This window comes from Lissotriton helveticus, chromosome 6 (genome assembly GCF_964261635.1).
Source record: "Lissotriton helveticus chromosome 6, aLisHel1.1, whole genome shotgun sequence".
In the NCBI taxonomy this organism is placed as follows: domain Eukaryota; kingdom Metazoa; phylum Chordata; class Amphibia; order Caudata; family Salamandridae; genus Lissotriton; species Lissotriton helveticus.
The window spans coordinates 1,092,120,906-1,092,147,902 of record NC_136067.1 but is presented as its reverse complement, the minus strand read 5'-3'; the positions used below and the strand labels follow the sequence as shown (position 1 = coordinate 1,092,147,902).

Sequence of the window (26,997 nt, the reverse complement as noted above, 5' to 3'; positions counted from 1 at the left end):
TCTGACTGCCAGAAGAGAGCATCATAGTTGCATCCCAGAATCATGCAAGGTCAATAGCCACTGCACAGTATGCCTTTTACAGTAAAATAACAAGGAAGTGTCAGCACAGAAAAGCGGGCGAATAAAATAAAACACAACTTTTACACATATCGAAGTCCTATGTGCTGACGCGGTGCCCAGGGTGATGTGTCTACAGACAGGAAAGGGTTAAAACGCAAACTCACCGCAGCAGCCCGGCTTCAACAGGAAGCCAGGCAACCTTTGTTGGGACGGGGGCGGGGCCGGACACGCGACCGGAGCTTCCCAGGAGGCAGGCTGCAGTGGCTGGCGCATGGCTCCGGTGCAGAGAGAGGAGAGCCCTGCGTGCAGCCGGCGTCCGCCCGGGAAGCCAAGGAGCGGAGTGCCGGTGTCCCTGTGCCCGTTGACGTCGGAAGAGTCCTGCGGAGTAGAAGTCCCGGTGAGTGGGGCTGCAGCGTGTGTATGTGTGTGTGTACGCGCGCGCGCCTGTGTGTGCGTGCGTGCATGCAGAGGGGTGGGGGCTGGATGTGTCCGGTGAGTGGGGCTCCGTGCTTGCGTGTCTGTGTGTATGCAGAGGGGTGGGTGGGGGGCGGCAGCGTGTGTGTGTGAGCGCCCGCCTGTGTGTATGCGTGCATGCAGAGGGGTGGGGGCTGGCTGTGAGTTACTCTGCGCAAGCGCGGCTCAGACGCGCGCTCCCGCGGTCAAAACTGAGACTGCAAAAGCGCGCGTCTGAGTCGTGTCCACTCTCCTGAATACGGGTCACATTAGGTCTGTAGCAGACACTCTCAATGCTCACGCATTGAGAGTACGTCTGCTCGACCTAAAAAGACCAAAAAGTTTAGTCAAAAAATGACTAAAGGGTACCACTGTTCCCGGATCGGTGCGGAAAAAATAGGAACGGACGTCAGCGTGCGAGGTTGGCGTCTAAGTACTCCGGCGACGTCATCCCGGCACCAACGACGCAGACGACGGACGCGGAGCCGCAGACGACGCCTACCGACGCGCAAGGGTACTGCTATGCAAACGTTTCCGGATCCAGTCTGATGCCTGGGGGTATTCTAAGGTAAGGAATCTAATACTAACCTGTTTCTTTCAGATAGTATCATCCAGGCTAAAAAGGGATCCTCCACTGCCATCACCGCATGTTGCCTTGATAGATTTAGAACTGCTCATACTTTCCATACCACGCGCAGGCAGGACAGCTTCCCTCATATTAGAGTATTGTGATATGGTCAACCCACTTTTCGGGTTGGATGAAATAAAATTGGAGTGGCTTCAGAAGAGAATCCCCCAAGTGCTTCAATGTTAAGACATGTTCCATATATCCCAGCCAGACATGGGAGAATATTCAAACATCATTTCCATCTAGAAAAAAATACAGCGCTGGAGAACCAACACAGAAAGTAACATAGGAATTAAATATACAAAGTTGAAAATGATTCCTGCAAATAATTATACACACTAAAGAAAATATGAAAGCCATGCAAATCCAAATACATTATGCAGAAATAAGATATCTTTTACCTTTCCCTGTCTTTTCGATAGGCGAAGTAATGGCTGTCAAGCAGACTACATTGTTTGAGGGCATTTAACAATTTATATTTGTACAAGTTTTAATGATAACGTTACTCAAATAACACTAGCACAACCAATTTACCTATCAGTCTGCAACTTCCAAGTACGTGTGTGCTGAGCAGCATCACCATGGTGTTGCTGATGTAAATGCTGAGGGTGTCGCCTCTGCTGCTGTTCTTGCTGTACCTCAACCCAACATGGGGGTACAGTAGCTGAAAAACGTGGTATTAAGGTCTCGAAACGGGTAAGCTCCACCATTGATGTTAAGGTTTCAAGCGAAAACGGCTGGTCAACCAGGAGATCAACTCCTAAATAAGCACAAGACAAAATAATTAGAGGACAGCAACTTGTCTCACGAATACCCTGAATAAAGTTTACCAAAGCAACCTCCACATTTACTACCAATGCATTCATTTTCCTCTCTTCTTTGTGTTTGAAACCAGAACTCTGATTTAAAACAGTTTCAGATACTTCACACAATAGCTGAACAGTTGTACTAATCTGCCATGGTTGTGGTAGAATACCAAGCATAAGGCTTCCCTCTGGCAGCTTTGCAAATAATGCTAAAATGTAATATTAATAAAATTAGACATGGATGCCCACTGGATCATTGGTTTAACTATTCAACCCCTAACTTCCATTTTGAAGATTTTGATTTGCAAACTAAACCTTGCTGTCCATTCAGCCAGAAATCTAATGGAAGAACCCATTATGAGCAAGGATATTCTCTAAGGAACTCCCTTTTATTGCATCTAACACTAGAATTGAACTTTCTCAGGTGCAGACAAAATATTTACCTTTACTACGCGGATTTTACACCGCAATACAATCACAACACGGTTGTTACAATGACTGCGTTGTTACTACGCAGTGCCATTACAACTATTTGCGCTAGATGGCGCCCTGGACTTAGGAATAGTATGATTTACTATTCCAACTTCAGTGTGTGCAATAGTAGGGAAGGTGTTGGAATAGTAAATCGTACTATTCCCTAGTCTAGAGTGCCATCTAGCACCCGTCATTGTAACGACTGGCGTTGTAATGGCACTGCGTGGTAACAACGTGGTCGCTGTACCGACCGTTTTGTGATTGTATTGCGGTGTAAAATACGTGTAGTAAAGGTTGTTTCCCGGTGCAGTCGGTTGCTGAAAATATGTCTAGTTAGGCAGAAACAGGGTTAGATATTTTCGTGTGCTAGCCACTGGTCCTCTTTGACCAGTGCAAGCTGGTAAGATGCCTCACACCAGCTTTTGCCCATCACTCAGTAAAATCTCAGACTGTATTAACCCCTCCGCTGATCTGATGTTTATATAGGTTATGAAATGATGTCTGCAGGGCACCCTCATGACATTTGCATCGGCAGCCAGAGGTTAATGCACAGAGGACACTTTCACATTTTTATTTTTGAAGGACAAGCAAGCTCCTCTTCATTCTAGAGGTTGTCAGTGGTTAATTTGCACAAAACAAGAAAGTGCTGAGGCTCTCATCAGGACGCAGCTTGCATCAGTCCATTTCGCATGTTAGTGCTGCCTAAAACAGAACCAACTGCTGAACATGAAGGTGGGGAGAAGAGGTGGCTTAATGGCCAGAGCTGCCAACGTTGGAGCTGGGAAACCAGGTTAGTCTCTCGATGCCGGCTCAACATTCTGTGATTCTGGGCAAATCACTTAATCTGCCTCTGCCTACCATAAAATAATGTGTCCTTAACTGGTGCTCATCAAAAGAGCTGGTGTTGAAGATTAAGTGCTGATGCTGATCCCTGGAAACCACCGGCTCAAATTAAGCACTGGCGGTGGTCTTAGAGAACTTGCCCTTACCCCATCCTATCCTATCCGAGCACCAACAAACTCATGCTCACTTCCACTGCTGATGCATTGATATGCTTGTGTCGTCATTTATAACATCAGACACAAATCGGATATACCTAGGATGGATTCCCCTGCCAAGTCCATCCTAGGATCGAGCTGTGGGCTGGGCTATGGGAGGGGCTATCAGAGAGTCTCCATCTCCTCTATCCCTAGCCAGTGCAACCAGCTAGATCCTTTTTTCTTTAGGTGGGGGGGGGTGAAAAGAGTGCAGGAGGTGAAGAACAGCTTCTTCCAACCTCCCTCTCACCATCCATCCAAATACAACAAAAGAAAATTGTCAGGTGGTAGGCATTGGAAGACCATTGGAGCCCCTCCCCACCCCTTCAAATCCCAACTTCCTAATTCGGTTTCACACAAATTGTTCACTCCCAATGATTCTCTGTTCAAGAGAAGCATGGAGGGAGGAAGGAACTGTATGTGTGTGCCCCAGCAAAGAGTTAGACTCTGGATTTTTTTTTTCTCAGACTAGGAAAACATCCAAACAGAGTCTGGCTCCTTCCTGTAGCAAAGATGCATACAGAGATCAGCAAAATTCCTATCGTCTTGCATTCAAACACTACAGCCAATTAAAAAGGATGCTCACATATGAATTGCCATGGACAGTAAAGGCCCATGAACATGATCGTGGAAAGCACAAGAACTTAGTTTTTGAACTGTGTTGAATGATGGGATGTGGGTAGTTGCAGTATTTGGGTAGTGGCAGCATTTGGCTGTCGGGATGACCGGCACATATGGAAAACTACCAACCTGAAACATTATTGAAAATTAGACATCTGGAGGAGTCCTGGGTTGCCCACACTACTTGTTATTACCCAGAATGGCCTGCAAAGGATAAACATATGTAAACAAAATAATGTTCTGATATTTCTGTGCATGGTAACATGGTCAAACAAAAGAATTCTGTGAAGGGAATTTCCAGATTTTGTGCTAAACAGTAGAAATTCAACTACCCCTTGTTCCCACACTTCTAACAATAAAAACAGCACCTCATGTGTTGGGCTGGGAATATTGTTGATAAGAAATCAGTGACTGCGTGAAGCCAATATTGTGTGAATGTGGTCTCCACATAATTAAAGTTTTGGCCTTATCCTGTCCCTTGGAATAGGCCACACACAGATGTGAGTACCGTTCTCATTGTGATCAATCTGGGAATATAGGCTACTAGGATTTTTGTCTAGGGACAAACGGTGGAGTTTTCAGATACAGGAAAGAGACCATTTTTTTTAACCCATACTGTGACATTTGGATTTTCAGTAATAAAATGTGCTGAAATCCACATACTCCACATCACTATGGATTCCCCAGTCTGTAGCTCTAGTTTTTAGAAGTGTCTGGGGTTGATATGCTAACCTCTGATTTGGCTGACCCCAGGGCAAAATCCTGCAGACCTTCCCCATGGAATCTCCCTCCCATCATAAATATCCTGTGGGGTCTAGTACGTGAACCCCTGAAATAACCTAGGGAAAACCCACACCTTTGTTAAACCACACACTTAAAATAACTCCGGGAACACAGATGTCAATTGAGCATTTGAATGGATGTGTACATGTGTGATAAAAAAACTGAATGAAACTACCATGTTGTGGGGATAAATGCTGGAAATCTAACACACGTCTTGTTGTGCACAGTGCACCACCCAGGCATTTGGGGTGAGGTGGATCTGACATCTAACAATAGAGAACACACACACACACACACAGTATTTTGGTGCAGAACAAAGTAAAGAGTCGACATGGCACACATCTTTGTGTACCATGCCTACAACCCGTTGCCCTGGCATACATCGGTCACCCCCTCTAGCTAGGTGCACTATACCAGCGGTGAGGGTACAGGTGCATGAACCCTGTAACCTTACAGTGTCTAAGTCCACTCTTAGACATTGTAAGTGCAGTACTGCCATTAAGAGTATATGGTGCTGAGAGTTTGTCATTACGAACTCCACAGCACCATAATGGCTACACTGAAAACTGAGAAGTTTGGATTCAAACTTCTCAGCACAATAAACCCACACTGATGCCAGTGTGGGATTTATTGAAAAGTGCACACAGAGGGCATCTCCAATATGCCCCCTGGAAACGAACCCACCTCTAGTGTCCCGACTGAGTGGCTGATTAATCTGCCATCAACAGGCATGTTAATGGACCCCTGGGTAGAGAGGCTGCTGCTCTCTGGGGCCTGAAACAATGCACAGTCTGGGACGGGGTGCCAAATCTCCTCCCCCAGGATGGGCAGGGTTTACGAAGTGGAAGCTTCAAAGGCATGCCACCTTTGTGAGCTTCCCCAGACCACTTGCTGCTTTCAGCAACTGTTCCCACTGGTTCTACCCCCCACTTTGGGCGGAAGAACCAGAGGGAAAAATAAGTGAAGGAGAGAGGTGTGCCCACCCCTCAGGTGGGGTAGGCGAGGTGAAGCACAACTCCGAGTCCCCGCCATCTTGAGGATGGGGGACCTAAGCAACCAGGGACAGGCTCCTGCCCCTCTCCCACTGGAGGATGGCACAATAGGGGGTGTACTTACCCAAGGGAAGGGACCCTTTGGTCCCAGCCCTCTACCTACCTGTAACACCCCTAAATCTAGTATTTTGGGGGTCACCCTGAACCTTGCTTCCTCAGATCCAGATATCACAGGAAGAAAAGAAGGACCGAACAGCCGTGCAGCCAGCTAAAAAGAGGAAGACACCCACTGACTTGCCCCTGGCCCTACAGGCCTGTCTCCCCTTGTTAGACCTGGCACCATTGGCGTGGGTCTCCCTTCCATTTTTTGCCGTTGCCTCATGTGTTTTTCTGGTGTTAGATGTTTGGGCACTGTGCCACTGCTATTCAGTGCAACAGCGCAAGTGCTTCCTACTGTAAATTGATGTATTGATTAGTGGTTCCATGATTGGATATTTGGTTTACTTGTCAGACCCTAGTACAGTGCACTGAGTGTGCCCAGGGCGTGTAAATCCAAATGCTGCTAGTGGGCTTGCAGCACTGATTGTGCCACCCACAGAAGCGGACTTGTAAAATGGGTATACGGTCTGCCATTGCAGAACCTGTGTGCAGTCTGGTACGATCATGCTGACTAGGCAAGTGCACCCACTTGCCAGTCCCTAAACCTTCCCTTGTCTTCATATTAGTCACCTCTATGGCAAGCCCAAGGGCAGGGTGCATTGTAAGTATAAGGTAGGACAAGCCCTGATGTGTGTGGCATGTCCTAATAGTGAATTAAAGCCATTTTCGTTTTTCACGATTGCAAGGCTACTTGTTCCCCATAGGTTAGAATGGGCTGCTTGATTGTTACATGTTATAATCCTAACAGACTCAGAGAACATGGAAGAAATTCGAGTTTAGTATGCCTGGACTCAGAATAATAAAATACATCTTTCAGTAAAGTTTATTTTAATATTCTGTGTTTTCAAATACCACTTTTAGAAAGTAGGTATTTGCTTGCCTAACCATTTAAGCCCACCTCTGCTAGGTTGTGTATTCCTTGTCTGGGTTTGTGTGTGACAGGACTGGGGAATTCCAGGAGACAGGCTGGGGCTGCCTGGTGGTGAATAGGGAGATCTGCATCCAAGATGGGAGGGAGGAGTTGCACCTGGGACCCGAATAGGACTGTGCCCGACCCCCACAGTGCTGGCTCCACCCCCGGTGGTGCGTCTGATGTCTGCCCTGCACATTGAAAGAAGAGAAGGAAGACTGTCAACAAAGTGCTCCAGGACTGTACCTGCCTTCCACAATGCTGGCTCCACCTCCTGTGGGGTGCCTGATGTGCCTGCCCTGCACTGTGAAAGGAAAGGAGAAGTCTGGTAAACAGAGTACTTCAGAACTGGTTTTGACTGGGTACAGGCCCCTCTCCCCTCAGAGAACAAAGTATTTGGGGATATAAATATTGGGACCCTGATTCCAAGGAATTAGATCACTCTTGGAACTGACAAGAAGAAACCTCTGCTGAAGAGAAGGATCGGAAGAAACTGAGGAGAGACTATTCCCAAGCTGAAGTGCTGCTTGGGGGAATGCCCTGCAGTGGTTGCCGGGCTGCCTAGAGAGGAGAAAGGACTTTGTGGATTTTACCTTTGCTTTTCAACTTGTGCTAAAAAGATCTCCAAGGACTTGGAAGAGAGCTTGCCCCCTGACCGAAGTCCCAGGACCAGTGGACTTCACCAGCCTTTGTGAATTGCTACTGTTCCAGTGGCTACAGAGGCAGGGAGCAGTGACCGACTCTCACGACCGGCCCGCTGTCCTGTTGGCACTGTACTGAGCAACGTCCGCCTCGAACAACGCAAGCTCTGCGCTCACCGACTCCGTCTCGACACCGTCAACGAGTTGTAGCCTGCACCGCGACTTGAAGGACACCGCAACGTGCTACGCCGAATCGAACTGGTCTGCCCGACGCGGTCACTGCTGCTGCCTTAGAGTCCTGTGACCGGACCGGAGTTGGGCACCGCCTCGCACACTTCGCGACGCCCCGCCCGACTCGCACCGCTGTCCGGACTGACTGACGCCAGCTCCCGAACTCCAGCTCGAACGCCCCACCGTAAAGCTGGAAGCACCGCAACAAGCAACATCTGCCCCGAACAACGCAAGCTCTGAGCTCACCGACGCCGTCAACGAGCCGTAGACTGCACCGCGACGGAAGAGACATCGTGACCTGCAACGCTTTCTTTTCCTGCACCGCGATGATCACCAGAACCGGCTCGCACATCCATGCCAGCTGCCCCAAGGAACGGTACTGTGTTTGAGTCTGTCGTCATTTGAGTGGGCACGGACCGCCGCGGTCCGCTGGATTTGTTAGACTTTGTGTTCTTTCAGCACGCTGTAGCCGGACAAGGCTACTGACTCACACAGAACTTTGATTGACACCCTTTTAACAAGAACTCTTGAAATTTGATACTACTGTGGATTCTTTTTGTCGTTTATTGGTCTTGTGCTAACTCTATATAAAGTATAACTTATTTTTGATACAAAACCTTGTTTGGTGTCCATTTGTAGTGTTGTCACTGGGTTACTGTATGTGGTCACGAATGCTTAACTTACATCGCCTCTGAACTAGCCTTGACTGCTCGCGCCACGCCGCCTAGAGGGTGAGCAGGGGTTATTTTAAGAGGGTAATTCCCTTGCCCTGACTAGAGGAGAGGGTCCCTGCTTGGCACAAGTACCTACCTGTGCCAACCAGAGACCCCCAATTCTAACACCCCTCAAACCTGCTCCTGCGAAATCCCAGTGTGTCCTGCAGCCAGCAACCTCGAAAACCCCGGAGGACCGGCCTGCCTTCACTCCCAAAGTCTGCTTCTCCCGTGAACACCGGATTTGTTCAACTGCCACCTTTGGCAGCAGCCGAAGACCGCAAATACAGCCCACTCTGCACCCACTGAACCCGGCCCGAGCTAGAGTGGAAAAACACCACGAGTAGGTAAGCCCCGCTATCCTGACCTGAGATCCGGCGACCCCTGACCTGCCTCAAGCCTCCAACCGACACCTGCAGCCTAAATCCAGAAGGACCCCTTTAACCGCGACCAGGAGCTGGTAAGAAGATCCGACCCCAAAAGGCACCCCTGCACCCGACGCCCCACGGCCTTGTGTGCCCAAACCAACGGTGCGTATCCAACCCTTAACTTCCCAACTTACCTCTCGAAGTGGTGGTCGCAACAAGAAGTTCTTTGTCTCTCTGCCAGCAGTGCTTTTGCAAACCGGAGGTGCTCTATTGAAAACAGGGCGCTCGACGTCGAAACAGCACTCTGCACCCGGCCGCCTCAGTGCAGCTGAGGGTGCACCTTTTGTGCTTGTGTCCTCATTTGCCCTGACCTAAACCCTAGGAGCTTTGCTCCCACAACCCAGTGGCCTACTTGCCAGCAGCCACCAACCGGAAGCCCCTATCACCCATTGGTTAAAATTGGGCTCAACACTCTGCACCCAGACGCCCTATTGTCGCTGAGAGTGTAACAAGAGTGCATCACTGACCCTGGGGGACCCCTGAGTCTAACCCCAGAACCTTAACTCCCACAGTCGATAACTCACCTATGAACCGATAACCTGTTTTTCCTCCATAGGATAACATTGACAATTTTCTTCCAAAAAGTTTCTAAGTGTGGAGTTTTGAAATCTAAAAATATTCTTTAAAAATATCACGAATAACCAAAGCGTATTTACTTACCTGTTTGCAGGAAATGTTCCAGTGCTGAATCTAGGTATCCAGCACTTATTTTGAAAAGTAACGTAAAAAGTAACTTACCTGTAATTTACTGAAAAAGCCTATTCATTTCAATGTACTGTATTTGCTAAGTATTGCAACCTACTGCATCCCCTGTAAATCAAACAAAGTACAATTCCTATTGCATTTTTCAAACTGTTCTACAATCAGCAACTTATTACTGTAAAGTATTTAATGCTTACCTGTGCCAGGCTTGCTTGGTTCTAAAAATAAAACAGTATATTTTTTTATACAAAAACAATTGGTCTAGAGTTCAGTCCTTGAGTGTGTGAATTCATTTGCTGAGTGTGTGAATTCATTTGCTGACTGTGTGTGTAAATCAAATGCGTAACACTGTCCTCTGATACTGCCTTACTGCTCAACCACTCTACCACAAATACAGAGTAAGGTTCTATCTAACTTTAACCTCTGCCTACCTCGGGGGTCACCTGGACTCTATACACACTATACCTCATTTTGGTATAGTAAATATAGAGCCAGTTTCCTACAATATCTGGTAGCCCCACGCTCAGGATGTGAGAAGAACAAAGTCAAAGGACAAGTCTTGGAAGGCATATATTCCTGGACAAGAAAGACTGGAGGGAATTATCAAGTTCTGAAAAAAACAGCTAAAAATATGACAAACATTTTCAGCATGTTCTACCAGCCAGCTAGTCAGGGTAAGGGAGGTCAGGCTCACACCCAGAGATCTCTTAGTTCATACAACATTTTGAAAATATCTAGATTTTATACTTTTCATTTAGTCCTGACCTTGATATCCATCATCACATGAACTGTGCAACTTAATTGATTATAACCCACTTTAGTGATTTGTGCAATGATTACATAATTGCACAATCTACAGTAACAAGAAAACGCCACATTTAGTTTTGCTTAACTACAGACATTTTTGGCAATGTTTCCTTGGTTAGTGTGCAAGGAATTAGGTTTCTCTACTTGAGAAATGCAACAAAATATTGAGTAAAATGCACCAAAAATTAAAATAACTCCGTTATAATGTAAGGCAACCTAATGCTAATTCTTTTTAAAAAACGTTTCAGCACATGTCTGCCCAAACAACCTTGTAATAAAAGTGCTACGTCTACAAATACAATACAATCTACAAATACAGTTGTTTAACTGTACCTCTGCTTCACTTACCTTATGCAAAGACTAACCTACTGAAAAAACTCTTATTAGTCAGGTGGCTTAAGGATGTAATGCACATTGGTTAAAAAGATAGGAACACAAAAAACATAAGTCAACTCAAAAACTGAATTTAAACTCTAATTTGAAGGTGGTATATGGTGTGGTGCATAAGCAAGCATCTCTCCCTTTGGTAAATCCTTTACTAAATGCTTTATGGAGCATAATTTACTGAGTATATTTACAATGGTCATGGATACCAAAGTGTGTCATTTGTCTAACCAGAATATCGTGGTATAGGTCTCAAAGCGGACTGCAATCATGTATACACTTGCCATTACATAAACAAATCATTTAAAGTCAAATGACCAATAAAAAATAAAGAAACATTACAAAATAAGCACAATGCATTATTACCTGTAATGCCTGGACTGGAGGGATTAGACAATGGTTTGTTTCCTTCTGTCAGTTGTTCTACAACTTTAGATATAGATCCATCAAGTATATCTGCTTCATCAATGTCATCACAAGTTCCCCCAATTTGAAGGAAATGAAGTTCTCCACCTGGAATCAATGAAAATAAATGCATATCTTTTGCAGTTTTGAGTGCAAAATGAAACAATCTGCATTAAAGTGTTTTTATTAAGCCACTGTAACTACGCTGTTAACAGCAACTTCAAGCTGAGCAATGCATAAGAGTTCAACATGAAACACAACTAACATTGAAGTCCTTCGACTAGGTGTGTACGAAATTCGCATAATTTGCTTTTGTACAATAGTGTGAAATTACAGTACAAATCTCTCATTTAACACCATATTTTAGAGCGACACGAGTTCTTGGGTCAATTTAAGATGCATTTCCAGGACCAAGTGGATCGGGCCTGCAATGGACCGAACAATGGGAGGATAAAATCTCCTTATATGCGGACAACTTCCACCTTTGTGTGACAGATCCAGAGTTTACAGTAGACTAGTAAATGCAGATATTTCATATATTTGGAAGCTACTTAGCGTAAATGTTAAATTGCCGAAAAGCCCAAATATACAACCTGCAAGAGCAACCACCAAGATTGCCCTGTGCCTGCGCTTTGGAAAGGTTGCTGAGGGGTTCCGCTACCATGGACTCTAGGTCACAATGAACGCAACATTTTTTGTTTTTTTCTACAAGAACCTGCCGCCACCTCTAGAAAGATTAAAACAAGATACCCAACATTGGAGATTCCTCCGGCTGACGCTCCTGGACAGAGCTGCAGTGTTTAAAATGATGTCCCTGCCACGTTTCCTATATATTTAGCAACACATGCCCTAACCAGTTCACAGGTCGTACTTGAAGGCCATAGATGGTGAGATCATAACACTGTTGAGGGAAGATGGCCCAGTGTGAATTGTATCACATTATTTGAAGAGGGGCTGGTATGATGGTGGAGTGGTCTTGCAGGAGATCCAAAAGTACTACTGGGCGGTGTAGTTGTCTATCAACGGGTGGGTCTTTGGGTTGAACCAGCCTACCAGATGGACAAGTTAGTAAGCTGCAAGGGGGTTATCCAAGGGCACTCTACAGTCCGTCCAGGTGCTTGAAACTCTAGGGACCGACAACACTAGTCGTTGACATCTGGTACAAAGCCACTCTATTCCTGGTTTGGAAAGTGAAGACAACACAGGTCACACCCCTTTGGGACACAGCGGTGCTGTGAACATTGCGTCGCCTCCAGGACTTTGATAGGTGGGACCGAATCGGCATCTCCAGGGTGGGGGATTTATAGTGGAGAAGTGCGGCTCACTGGTTAGAGCAGCAGACTCTGAAGCAGAGATTAGGCCCGGGACCAGGGTTCAAGTCTTGACGCAGCAGGGTCTTGAGCTCAATGTCCGCTGACTCGATAATTCTCGCCTCGACACCTACTCTAATCATGGGTCCCACGCTGCAACTCTGGGCAATAGCTTGCTTAATATCCACAACGGCCCCTACAACACTGGGATGCCTGTCTTCACCTTGGGGGTGCCCAGGAGGGGCTTCTCACAGGGAGAGCCAGGAAGAGTTCCACAGCGTTATACAGCGCCGGGACGCCCCGTTGGGGCAGCTGTGCGCTTTACAAAATACGCTACATTTACATTTACACATAGCAACAGGGTGATGTCGCTCCCTTTACAGACTTACAGCAAGACTACCAGTACGCACCTACTGAGGCATATCGCTATTAGCAGGTCAGACGTGCATTGAGGGTGGCGCTGTGGAGGGAAACTTTACAACTGAAGTCCTCACCATTGCAGTATAGAGTACTTAACAAATATATGCCATGCAAGGCCACATCACTGCCATACAAGAAAAAAAACACACCTAAGAACCTGACACACATTCGTGAAAGCTGGTAACATGATATGGGTGTCTCAAGGTTGACAATTGTCAGGAAGCCACGTTCTCCCCTAGAGAGGTAGCCATATGTTCTGGCTTCCGCCTAATACAATTTAATATCCTTTACCGTTTGTATTACTCCCCAACTACGTTGTTTAAGATGGGTAGGACAAGTGGCAACTGCAGAAGGGGTTGTGGCCATGTTGGTACCTTTTATCAGATTTGGGAATGTCCCAAAAAGCTGGAAATATTCATAAACCTTCCACGTTACTATTTATCCCCACGATCCTTGATAAGTGCATTTTTCTATATGGTTGCAGATTTGTTGTGATTTACACTTTAGAGAACTTATTTTCACATTAGGGGGGGGTAGCATGGAGCACAATATGCTTTATAGGTCGGACAACACTTTGTTTTTGGTTCTCTTATCGCACCCTTTTTGGGGGGGGGGGGGAGTGATTGACCAACCACTTTGAAAAATAGAAGTACATATCTTCATGTCTTTTGTTATCACAGTCCTGAGGAAGTCTTTTAGACTAAAAACGTGTTAGCTGTGCTGATTTCATCATTGCCTCTTGTGGCTAACTAGTAACATAGTAGGATTGTGAATATTTTCTGTTTGGTGTTAAATCTCCAAACAATTTTAACATGGTCACAAACCACTACATTTGACTAATGCTATAAATAAATTAGTTTCCATTTCTCTTTGAATCATAAATCACCATATCTCATTTCAATTGTTTGTGTGCTTTAAGTATGTGACGTATATGGTTAATGTTGAGATTGGCCATCGCAAAAATAAATATCGCCAAAATGTGGGGAGCCGAACAGTTGCCCCAGTTAGAAGGTTGGAAACAGGACATGAACTGGTGCATGCTCGCTGAAAGGGCTGTCTAGGAAGGTTGGGGCTGCCCTCGAAAACGGGTCAACATTTGAGGAAATTGGAATGACTACAGAGGTAATATTTGAGATGCCCTAGACACTTTAGTGGTCTGCAAACAGAGGGCCATCAAGCAATTTTGAGAATCCCACTGAGAGGGGGAGGGTTGGGGGCGTTAAAAATGTCCAGGTGTGAGATGCCGTGGTTAACAGTGCTCTCTTTTGTATTGTTCGTTTTACTGAAAATATCAAATGATGCATTTCATGGTAAAACAAAAACAACATTACAAACCATAAGTGGTGTGAGGAACACCTGCTCACATTCTAGCCTTTTATATTATTTGGTGCGAACAGTGTTTAATTACACAGCGTGAAAATTTCAGGTAACAAACGTAAAGCAAAATTACAACGGCATAATTAAATTTCACGAAGCCCTATCTTGAACGCACACCCAAATCTACAACCAGCTCTAGGCTGCCTCTAGCAAACATTCTCCATTACTAATAAATATATTAGTTAATTTTAATTGATTTTTTGGGGAAGTCGTGTGTGGGAAGAAATGCTGCATGGACGGTAGACACAGATTCAGGTTTCAAGATTATGGGATACAATTACCCCACCTTGAAATTGATAATTGTTTTGCAGTATGATTAGATTTCTGGCAAATGAACCAAGGGATCTTTCGAAAAATCACTAAAGGAAGAAACAACTTTGTGAACTATCGAAGAAGTTCAAATTTATTTGAACGAAAATTGTAAAATGTTTTCTGGGCCATCTGTAAGAAAAACGTGGAATTTCAATAAAATAAGTTTTAAAGGATACAGATATGTGGACTTTCCAATTTGTGGGTGCACCATTCCATGTAATTATCATAAGTTGATTTTAACCTTCAGGGGTCAGTCTAATGTGACATACCATAAGCACCTTGGGTGGTAAGGATGTGCTTGACACGTCCTTAGTACCGCTTCCTACGTCCACTGGAAAAGGGCTGGTGCTCCCCGCACAGGTCCTCCTACTCCCCACATGTTTTCACAGTGGATATCAGCAGAAGCACTTGCATTGCCACCCAAGATGCAATTATGACATCAGCACGCACATGGCATGCCATAATGCGGACTAACCGGGGATGCCCTGGAAGGCATTTGCTTCCAGTGCGTCCAGCAAGGGGGACCATTGGGTGAGCCCTCTCACCTGAGGAGATATCCTGGTCAAAGAGGCACACCGGGGAAAAGGAAAGAGTTTTCCTTTCCTCCAGTGTCTCGCGAGAGTTATCCTGCTGCAGTGAAACAGATGGGACGACTATTGTGTATCAGAAATGCACCCACTAGACATTGTGTACTTTACCCCCACCATCTTGGTGGCCCAAGTACACAACTGATCCATACCCTGACATTTACTGGTGGGGCAGGTAGTCATCCTGGCTAGAGATGAAGACCACAATCTAGGCCAAGTAGGCAGCACTGAAGTCCTCCAATCCAGTCAGGACCCGGTTGGCCAACCTCTGGGAGGTCTGAGCACCCAATGCATTTCGTGACTTTCTTGTCCCTTCGTCAGGGGTTCCCATCAAAAAGAAAAAAGAAAAAAGTAAACTATTTATCCAATGCCTCTATTGTTCTCTAAACAAAGTCTGTCAAAAAGAACCACAAATCAATGATTACTCGATCTCCTACATGCCTTCAAAACTCAGTCAGGTCTCTCCATTATGTATACTCCAAAATGCACTTTTATGCTACCCTACAACCAATCTAACTCCAAAATTTCTAAATAGTCTCACCTCTCCAATGCAGCTCCTGATTAGATCATGTCGCAGAACTTTACTTTCAATGCCACCTAATCTAAATGTGAAAAGCAACATGCTTACTGGAGTTGCCCTCGTCGTACATTTTTATTCGATTCATCACACAGCTTAAAATGCTCACCTAATTCTTTCTTCACCACGGCACCTTTATCGTGACCTGTCAAGAGCACATAATTAATCATGAAATGTGTGCATAGCGAGAAGAACGCGATTAAAACATACGACCAGCCTTCCTCAACTCCCCGTTAGAAACGAGTCTCACCTGCTCAGAGTATACGAGCTGTGGTGCGTCTCAGGAGAAGTTCTACGAGCGTCCTCTAAAAGACAAACAAACCGCGGTTTGTGAATTACACTATTACGCGCCTAATGGGTATCATTTAAATAACTTGAAACCCGATGTTCCTTAGCATGCTTACCGTTCACGAACGCCCGGCGTGGGTTCGACCTTTCACGTCCTGAAACGGAGGGGGATGCACTTCCGTGTCGTCCTCCTTCCTTAAGATCACCCGATTGCGTTGCGGCGCAACTAAACACAGAAAACGGCCTCAATTTTTACCGCGAGTAGCACACTTTCGAACAAACTTTATTGAACCGCGGGTCCAATATTCAAGATACTAAACAAAGAAAGCAGCCTCAAACCTGCCTGCCAGTCATGCAATCATACCAGTAGTGATAAATATCTAAATTGTGCATGGGTCTAAATTTTCTATCAGAACTACGATATTATGCCAATGCAATGTCTATGGCCATAATCATTTTGTACATCATTTCCAAACTCCACGAAAGTACAAGCTTATTGATACATTTCAGATTTTTTGTAAAGTACATACAAACTCTTAATGTGAAACTTATGTCAGTGATGCATTGGATGCAAACAAATTGATAATGAACATACAAACTCCTAATGTGAGACTTATGTCGGTAATCCTTTAGGTGCTAGCATAGGGACTTTGGTGTACTAAAGTGTATAGATGTATTAGCTTTATCAGGACTGTTGGGTCCTACGTGTAAAGCTGGCCAGCTGAAGATGGACTACTTCCCTAGAGAAAACAGCTCATTTCCAATTTATCATTGAGCCCGAAGGGCATCAAAGTTTTTAGTTTTCTTGATCCAGAAGACTTCCCTCTGCAGGAGGTTTTTTTAAATTGTCCATGCCTTCAATTTTTAGGAACTTGCTCGATGATTTGAAACTTTAGTTGCGCTATAGAATGACGCTGCTCAGTCCAATGCAGTGCCAACGGTGATGTAGTATTCTTATTTCTGATACGGCTCTTGTGCTCAGATAAACTTATTTTGATTTTCCTCTCTGTCTTGCCCACATATAGGAGCCCACATGGACATTTGATCATGTATACAAGGTGTTCAGAGTTGCAATTCGTTGTGTGGTGTAGTTGTATACTTTCTCCTGTTCTAGGGTGTGCTAGAACATTTCCCAAAATTACATTATTGCAGTTTTTGCAATTCCAACACTTTGTTGTCCCCCGTGGGGGCTCTTCTCCTCAGGTTGATCTGATTCTTGTACGTTTCGTTAAAAAGTCTTTCAAATTTTGCGCCCGTGTGTAGGCGAACAGAAGTCTCTCTTTGCACAGTGTGCCAAAATCACTTTCAGCCTCTAGTAATTCCCATCTTCTGGCAATGATTTTTTTAATATCCCTAGATGCAGACGAAAATGTTGAAACAAACACCATTCTCTTAGTGCTCTTTTTACGTTTCTTCTCCAAAAGTTGTAATCTAGGTAAAGCCTTCACTTTGGAAATCTGATTTTCTAATTGTTCTTCTGGGTAGCCTCGTCGTATATAGCGCAATTTTTGTTCCTCCAGTGTTTCATCACACACTCCTTCTGATGAAATTCGCTTGATGCGCATGAATTGTGATACTGGTAAATTTTGAATTAGATTGATTGGATGAAAGCTTTTGTACAGCAAAGCATTGTTTTTATCCGTGGGTTTTTTGAACACGCTTGTTTGGATTTGATTGTCTTTTAATTCTACCATCACATCAAGGAAAGGTAGTGCTTGCTTATCCATACTGTAAGTGAAATGGATTCTAGGATCCACTAAGTTTAAACTCCGAATATTGTTGATCAACGCGGTTTCTGAATTTTTCCAAATTAGAAAAATGTCGTCAATATATCTTCTGAAGAAAATTAGGCCTTCCTTCCACGTTTGATCTGACAAGATATAGTCATTTTCAAATTTTGCCATGAATGTATTCGCGTACATGGGAGCTCCTGGAAAGCCCATGGAGGTGCTGTTAAGTTGAATGAAAAATTGTTCTTGCCATTCGAAATAGCTGTTTACTAAACAAAATTCCAGTAACTCCAAGATAAAACATTTCAAAGTTTCAGGTCTTTCCTCTTGTAGAAGAGCCCATTCAACTGCTTCCAACCCAGATACATGGGGAATTGAAGTATAAAGTGCAACAACATCAATTGTGCACAAGATCCAAGTGTCTACTGACTCCATTGATATTTCAGCTAAACTCCTCAAGAAATCAGAGGTATCTTCTATGTAGGTAGACCAACGTTGTACGAACGATTGCAAAAAGTAAACAATAAATATTCCTGGGTGTTCAGATCGATTCACAACCTGATACAATGAGTCTAAATGGTGGGTTATCAAGATTTTTGGGAATTTTAGGCAAAAAATATATTTTAGGCCTTTTAGGAAGTCTTCTGGATCAAAAAACTAAAAACTTTGATGCCCTTCGGGCTCAATGATAAATTGGAAATGAGCTGTTTTCTCTAGGGAAGTAGTCCATCTTCAGCTGGCCAGCTTTACACGTAGGACCCAACACGCCTATTAAAGCTAATACATGTATACACTTTAGTACACCAAATGTCACTATGCTAGCACCTAAAGGGTTACCAACATAAGTCTCACATTAGGAGTTTGTATGTTCATTATCAATTTGTTTGCATCCAATGCATCACTGACATAAGTTTCACATTAAGAGTTTGTATGTACTTTACAAAAAATCTGAAATTTATCAATAAGCTTGTACTTTCGTGGAGTTTGGAAATGATGTACAAAATGATTATAGCCATAGACATTGCATTGGCATAATATCGTAGTTCTGATAGAAAATTTAGACCCATGCACAATTTAGATATTTATCACTACTGGTATGATGGCATGACTGGCAGGCAGGTTTGAGGCTGTTTTGTTCGTTTAGTATCTTGAATATTGGACCCGCAGTTCAATAAAGTTTGTTCGAAAGTGTGCTACTCGCGGTAAAAATTGAGGCCGTTTTCTGAGTTTAGTTGCGCCGCAACGCAATCAGGTGATCTTAAGGAAGGAGGAAGATGAAACAAGTTACTTACCTGTAACTTTAGTTCTCCAGTATTGGTAACTTTCATAGATTCCCATTGCTTGTATCATTCCCCGTCGTCGGAATGGGAGCCTCGGTAATTATATATATATATATATATATATATATATATATATATATATATATATATATATATATATATATATACCTAGGTAAACACACCCTAATAGGTGCAAAAAAGTAAAAAATTAGGCCTAGGCCTCATTACATTTTGTAACCTATAGGTGTCCTTATGTAAAAAGACCCAAACTTATACTAGCAACCAATCAGATTAGCCTCACCCTGTGGAACCTTCCTGAGAAAGCTCAGAGCCTCAGATTTTCTTAGCCGTTGCCTTGCCACCGAATCACCTAGACCAAAAGGGAGCTTTCCCAGGGGAGGAGGGTGGGCGCATGGGAATCTATGAAAGTTACCAATACTGGAGAACTAACGTTACAGGTAAGTAACTTGTTTCTTCCTCCAGTATTGGAACTTTCATAGATTCCCATTGCTTGTATCAGAGTAGATAGCAGTTAGCCTGCCTCAAACATTTCGTTCCTAGTTACCAACTATCATCAACCAATGATACCACATATCATCATAAATATAAATCAGTAACCATAGCATAATAAACGAACTGTGAGAAAAAACAGGAAGGAGGGAAGAGAGGAAAGCTCACCTCTTACTGGAAGAGATTTCGCAGGACAGCTTGACCAACAGCCGAATCCCCCTTTGCAGCCGCGTCCAGGCAGTAGTGTCTCGTGAATGAGTGAGTACTGCTCCATGTGGCCGCTCTGCAAATATCCTTTATCGATACTCCTGCAAACAGTGCTGTAGACGAAGAGATCGATCTTGTGGAGTGTGCCTTCACCTGTCCTTCCAACGGCTTGCCTGCCGTTTGGCAGAAACGGATCGCACTCGATATCCATCTAGAAATCCCTTGTTTTGACAACGGAAATCCTTTCCTTGGGGCTCCAAAAGCCACAAACAGCTGGGGCGTCTTCCGAAATCCAGCTGTGCGTTGAAGATAGAATTTTAAACATCTCTGAACGTCCAGAGAATGAAGTGTCCTCTCAGCCTGGGTTGAGGGCCGAGGAAAAAAAGGAATGCAGAACCACGGTTCATTAAGATGAAAGTCTGTCGGTACCTTCGGAATGAATTTGGGGTTCATCCGGAGGATCAAGGTATCGTTCTTGAACTGCAAGTAAGGTTCTTTGATCGTCAAAGCCTGAAGTTCTCCCACTCTCCTTGCCGAGGTGAGTGCCAGCAGAAGCGCCACCTTCCATGATAGGAACTTTAAGTCTGCCTTATGTATTGGCTCAAATGGCGATCTCATCAGTTGAGCCAGGACTACATTCAGATGCCAAACCGGGGGTGGAGGCCGAACTGGCGGAAACACTCTAAACAGTCCTTTAAGAAATTGCTTTATCACTCTTGCTGATAACAGAGAAGGACCAGATCTTGTTCGCCTATATCTGGAAATAGCCGCCAAGTGGACCTTGGTGGAAGCATGAGCCAGACCTGCCTGTGCCAAGGAAAGAATGTATGGTAAGAGTTGATGTGGAGCTGATGAGAATGGCTGCACTCCTTCTCTCTGGCACCATAAATAAAACCTCTTCCACTTAGCTCTATATGTTTTATTAGTGCTAGGAGCTCGTGCTTGTGCTAATATGTTCCTGCATTCCTCCGGAATGTCTAGATCCTTAAACTCTCTGTGTTCAGGAGCCATGCTGTCAACTGAAGCGAGTTCGGGTGGAGAACCTGGCCGTTGGACATAGATAGAAGAGTCTGGTTGGAGTGAAGTTGAATGGGCTGTTCCTCCGACAGAAGAAGCAACTCCGTGAACCAGAACTGGCGAGCCCAGGCGGGCGCTATCAGAATCATCCTGCACTTGTCCATCTTGAGTTTCTTGAGGACTCGAGGAATCAGGGCAAATGGCGGAAAGGCGTAAACAAATGCGCCGGACCAAGACATCAAAAGGGCATTCCCCAGCGATCCTCGATGGTGTTCCCTGCTTGCGTAACACCGGCATTTCTTGTTGAACGGAGTGGCAAACAGGTCGATCGCTGGGGTCCCCCAGCGGGAGAAGATGTCCTTGACCACTGCGTCGTCCAATTCCCACTCGTGTGAGACTGCCCTCAGGCGGCTTAGCGTATCCGCCTTCGTGTTGCATACTCCTGGAAGGTGTTCCGCCACGAGCCTGATGTTCTGTGAGATTGCCCATTCCCATAGCAGCTGGGCCTCCTGAGAAAGCAGTGGCGATCTTGTGCCTCCCTGCTTGTTGATGTAATGCATTGCGGTGGTGTTGTCCGTACGCACTAGAATGGCAGAATTTGAAATCCTTGGAAGGAAAGCCAACATTGCCCATCGAATAGCTCTCAGCTCCAGAACATTGATATGTAAGCGACGTTCTCCTGGCGACCAGTGTCCACTGACTTGGAGATCCTGCATGACCGCTCCCCAACCCTGAAGGGAGGCGTCTGTTGTAATGACGCGAGGAGCCGGTGCCGCTCTGAAACTGAGACCCACCGAGAGGTGAGATCTTCTCATCCACCATGAAACTGACTGTTTCATCTGCTGGGTGACAGTTACCCTGTCGTTGAAGGACCCTTCCACCTGCTTCCACTGAAGGTCTAGTTCCTCTTGCAAGGGGCGCATTCGCAGCCTGCAGTGCGGAATCAATTGAATACAGGATGAAATCGACCCTAGAAGAGATTTGTACATCCTGACTGTCATCCAACTTTTCTTTTGCAATCGAGCGGCTGAAGACATGAGTTTCATTTGTCTCTCCTCCGATGGGAAGGCTTTGCACACCTGAGTATCGAGTATTGCTCCCAGGAACTTCACTGAACTTGCTGGTTGAAGAACCGATTTTTCTCTGTTGAGTTGTAAACCCAGATGAGTGAAGAGATTCAAACATGTTTCCACCGCTTCTGTCGCCGCTTGGAAACTTGGTGCCTTCAGCAGCCAGTCGTCTAAGTACGGGAATACCTCCAGCGACTGTCTTCTCAGAAAAGCCGCTACCGGGGCCAGCACCTTCGTGAATATCCGGGGTGCGGATCTTAATCCAAATGGGAGCACCATGAACTGGAAGTGACTCTTGCCTACTGTGAAGCGAAGGAAACGTCTGTGAGCTGGGTGGATCGGGATATGAAAATAGGCATCTTCCAGGTCTAACATAGCCATGAAGTCGCCTGGATTCAAGAGGCGCAATATGTCTTGGAGTGAAATCATCCGAAACGACAGTTTCACGAGATCGGTATTGAGCTCCCTTAAATCCAGGATTGGACGCCACTTGTCCTTTGATTTGCGGATCAGAAAAAATCTTGAATAGAAACCTTCTCCTCTTTGTGATAGTCGAACACGTTGGATCGCCCCTTTCTGAAGCATTTGTTGAGCTTCCAACTGCAGAAGGTTTAGATGTTTCGAAGTAGTGGCATGGGGAGCTCTTGTAGGTGGAAATTCCTGGAATTCTAGCGTATGCCCATGTTGGATGATGTTCAATACCCACTGATCCGATGTTATTTCTTCCCAGCTGCTCAGATGTTGAGTTATCCTGCCGCCCACTGGAGACCCATGGAGCGGAGGCACAGTCGGCAGAGTCAGGAGGCCGCTATTGACGCTTGCCAGCGTCCTTGCCCTGACGCCCTTGACGTCCACGAGAACTCTGACGAGAGAAAGACTGAGATTGTGACTGCCTCTGATAATACTGATTGCCGTACTGAGGTCTGTACGACTGTGACTGCTGAGAGTACCGTTGCTGCTGATAGCCAGCTCTTGGCGAAGTGAAGCCTCTTCCTCTTGCTCCACGGAACGGTGTTTTCCTATATTGTAGGGTACCAAGAGCTCTAGCAGTCTCTGTGTCCTTCTTTATCCCCTGCAGGGTGTCATCGACATGTTTCCCAAATAACATGTCCCCATCAAAGGGTAAGTCAAGAATCTTATTTTGAACTTCCGGCCGGAAGTAAGTTGCTCGCAGCCAACCCTGCCGTCTAAGAACAGCCGCGCTACCCAGAGCACGGAACGAAGTGGTTGCGATGTCCATCGCGCAGTCAATCATTTCTGAAGAACGTTGGCCTTCTTCAAGAAGTTTCAGTGCTTCGGCCTTAGGGTCATCCGCCAGTAGGTCGATATATGCTGCGACATCACTCCACATCTGGCGGTCGTACCTCGCCAGAATAGCCAATGCATTGGCCGCCCGGACCAGCAAGCTCGCCATTGATGAAAAACGCTTCCAAGCGTTGTCTAACCTTCTACCCTCCTTGTCTGGTGGAGTTGTGAGGGTGGCTGAAAGATTCCGCGATCTTTTCTGCGCTGCTTGCGATATGACGGAGTCCGGTCTTGGTTGTCCAATCAAGCAGGCAGGACTGTCATCAGGAGCTTTATACTTCTTTTCTAGGCGCGGTAGAGTTGGAATAACCGTCGCCGGGGCCTGCATTACTTTCTTTCCTTCTTCCCATATATGCTCTACAATGGGAATCGAACCCACTGCCTTACGGTAAGCCTCTTTAAAATCATATAAAAAACAATCCGTAGATGTTGTAGGCATGGCCAGCTTGAAGCGTGCCGTGGCTCTCTCCATTAAGTTGAAGAAACCTCCCACATCCGCCGGAGGTGAATCTATCGGGTCCGGCACCGGAGCAGCCGAATCCCGAATAATATACTGATTCCATTCACTATCCGGGTTTTGATCACGGTTGTCACCTGCTCCATCCTCATCTGAAGTGTCATCCTGGTCCGGTGTCTGCCAATGACATTCCCCCTCTACTTCCACATGTGCCGGGGGCACCGACTGAGTTGCCACCACCTCTGGCTGAACTTGCGCCTGACCTTCCACTGGTCGCGACCCCTTTCTGCTCCTATATTCCTCCAGCATTGCCCTTAAGTCCGTCAAAAGGCTCATGGGCATAGAAACCATGCCCTTCTGTACTTGGGCTTCCTGATATGCGACCTGATTTTGCTGTCGCTGCTCTTGCTGGCAATAATACCCATCTTCATCATCAGACTCATGGTATTTAAGATGCAACTGCGATGGACTATAAGCATCTCCATACATCTCATTCTCCTCCTCAGAATAGTCCTGTTCGTCCAATAACAGGGCTGGGGGGAATGGAGTCACCTTTCTAGGTGATGTCATGTCAGGTGTTCTCCTCCTTTTCCTTGGAACTGCCGTCGACGGCGTCATAAATGAGTCCACCATATCCGGTGCCATCGTCGACGGGGCCTTCGACGAGATCATCTTCGTCGTCGACTGGTTCGTCATCGTCGGCGGGATCGTCGACGGCATCGTCATCGTCGACGAGATTGCCATCGTCGATGTGATTGCCACCGTCGACGGAACTGTCGTCGTCGACGGGATTGTCTTCGTCGACGAGATGGTTACCGTCGACTTAGTGATCGTCGTCGCCGTCGACCCATTCTTCGTCGACGGCATCGTCGTCGAAGTTTTCGTCGTCATCGAAGTCGACGCGGGATGGCTCGTCGACGGGTAAGGAGACAAAGTCACTGAAGAGGCCTTGGAGCCTTTCTCAACCACTGTTGAAGCCTCTACAGTTGGTTTCTTGAAGGACTTAGAAACTTTATCTTGATGTGAAGGCCCAGCCGAGCCCTCATCAAGTTTTGCCTTCTGCACCCGAGGTGCTTGCCTTTCCCTCTCCTTTACACTTCCGTGAGGAGATTCGCCAGGCTCGGGCTTGCCAGACCTATCAGAGGTCCCACGCACAGCCTTAGAGGGGGGTTCAGATGATACCTCCACAGATGATCTACCCCTCTTCAGAGATGTCTTGGAAGACGTCGACCTGGCATCCTCCTCATCACTGGAAACCACAACCTCTCACAGAAAAACTGTTTAAATAATACCTCAAAGTAGAAGTTAGAGCAGAGCTCTAAGGAGACTCCCTGTCACCAACGATGCGGTAGAAAATCTGAGGCTCTGAGCTTTCTCAGGAAGGTTCCACAGGGCGAGGCTAATCTGATTGGTTGCTAGTATAAGTTTGGGTCTTTTTACATAAGGACACCTATAGGTTACAAAATGTAATGAGGCCTAGGCCTAATTTTTTGAACCTATTAGGGTGAATGATACAAGCAATGGGAATCTATGAAAGTTCCAATACTGGAGTAAACGGAAGTGCATCCCCCTCTGTTTCAGGACGTGAAAGGTAGAACCCACACCGGGCGTTCGTGAACGGTAAGCATGCTAAGGAACATCGGGTTTCAAGTTATTTAAATTATACCCATTAGGCGCGTAATAGTGTAATTCACAAACCGCGGTTTGTTTATGTCTTTTAGAGGACGCTCGTAGAACTTTGCCTGAGACGCACCACAGCTCGTATACTCTGAGCAGGTGAGACTTGTTTCTAACGGGGAGTTGAGGAAGGCTGGTCGTATGTTTTAATCGCGTTCTTCTCGCTATGCACACATATTTCATGATTAATTATGTGCTCTTGACAGGTCACGATAAAGGTGCCGTGGTGAAGAAAGAATTAGGTGAGCATTTTAAGCTGTGTGATGAATGGAATAAAAATGTACGACGAGGGCAACTCCAATAAGCATGTTGCTTTTCACATTTAGATTTGGTGGCATTGACAGTAAAGTTCTGCGGCATGATATAATCGGGAGCTGCATTGGAGAGGTGAGACTATTTAGAAATTTTGGAGTTAGATTGGTTGTAGGGTAGCATAAAAGTGCATTTTGGAGTATACATAATGGAGAGACCTGACTGAGTTTTGAAGGCATATAGGAGATCGAGTAATCATTGATTTGTGGTTCTTTTTGACAGACTTTGTTTAGAGAACAATAGAGGCATTGGATAAATAGTTTCCTTTTTTCTTTTTTCTTTTTGACAGGAACCCCTGATGAAGGGACAAGAAAGTCCCGAAATGCATTGGGTGCTCAGATTTTGTGGTTTCCTATGGAACTGATGTATATAATTTAATTTATGTATGCATTGAATTTTTGTATAGCGAAGAAATTGTACAAAGAAATAATCATGTGATATTGATGATACATATGGAATGTTATGAAGAATATGAATTAAAATATTGAATGTTGCAAATTATAATTCGTGGTTGCATGCTGGAGTCCTAGCAGCCAGTCATTGGGGTTAGGCCACTTTCAGGTTTCACATAAATGCTTAGCATGCATTAATTCAAAATAGCACACATACCGATTGAACAGATTACCCTGACAAATTTGAGTACAACCTCCACCCACATTCAACAACCTCTGGGAGGTGGCAGAGGCATTCATTAAAACAAAGGGCATAACTCTAAATTGAAAGTGGCCCTCTGGGGTGGAGAATGCAGACCTATCCTTGCCCCCCTCAGTTAAGTCAATCTACAAGCACCCTGGTGTAAGATTGAATGTACTCAGGAACTTGGCAGCTAACAATCAATTTATAAGCTCATGAGCTCGGGGATGAGGTCGCGTCAGTCTTGGTGACGGAGTTAAGCCCTCTGTAGTCGACACAGAACCTTGTGTACCTGAACCACTGGTCTGGACTATGGGCTGTTAGGGTGTTCAATAGCTACATCCACCTTGATGCTGGTTCTCACTTTATCAAACAGCCTGAACGTTTTAATCTTGAAATGCTGCGCCTGTGTCAATGTCATGGGTACACCGAGTGATGATCCACATGGTAAGTGAGAACATGGAGTATAATTCCTCCAGCAATTGGCGGCAATCAATCTCCTGTGTGGAGTCTGGGGGGGCTTTCTGCATCTTGGTGAGGTTTCTCTGGGAGCTTGCTTCCACCTCTACTTCACAAGGCAGAGAGGACCTATGACAGGTTGCCCATACAGAAGTTCAAATTAACTGAACCCTACCCCCTTCTGAGTCACTTCCTTGTAGGCAAACAAAAGGTGAGAGAGGTGAAAGAATGTCCC

General features: G+C 45.5%; 1 protein-coding gene across 4 annotated transcripts in view; it reads right to left on the bottom strand.

The window, feature by feature from the left end:
* The window catches only part of BIRC6 (baculoviral IAP repeat containing 6), a 2,208,279-nt gene that overhangs the window by 1,860,595 nt on the left and 320,687 nt on the right, over nucleotides 1-26,997 (bottom strand). For all 4 annotated transcript variants that reach the window (XM_078648748.1, XM_078648749.1, XM_078648751.1 and 1 more), the window contains exons 11-12: nucleotides 11,196-11,342; nucleotides 1,676-1,901 (exon numbers count right to left, since the gene is read on the bottom strand). In XM_078648748.1, the coding sequence (XP_078504874.1) occupies nucleotides 1,676-1,901; nucleotides 11,196-11,342 (373 nt within the window). The remainder of the gene's footprint in view (nucleotides 1-1,675; nucleotides 1,902-11,195; nucleotides 11,343-26,997) is intronic.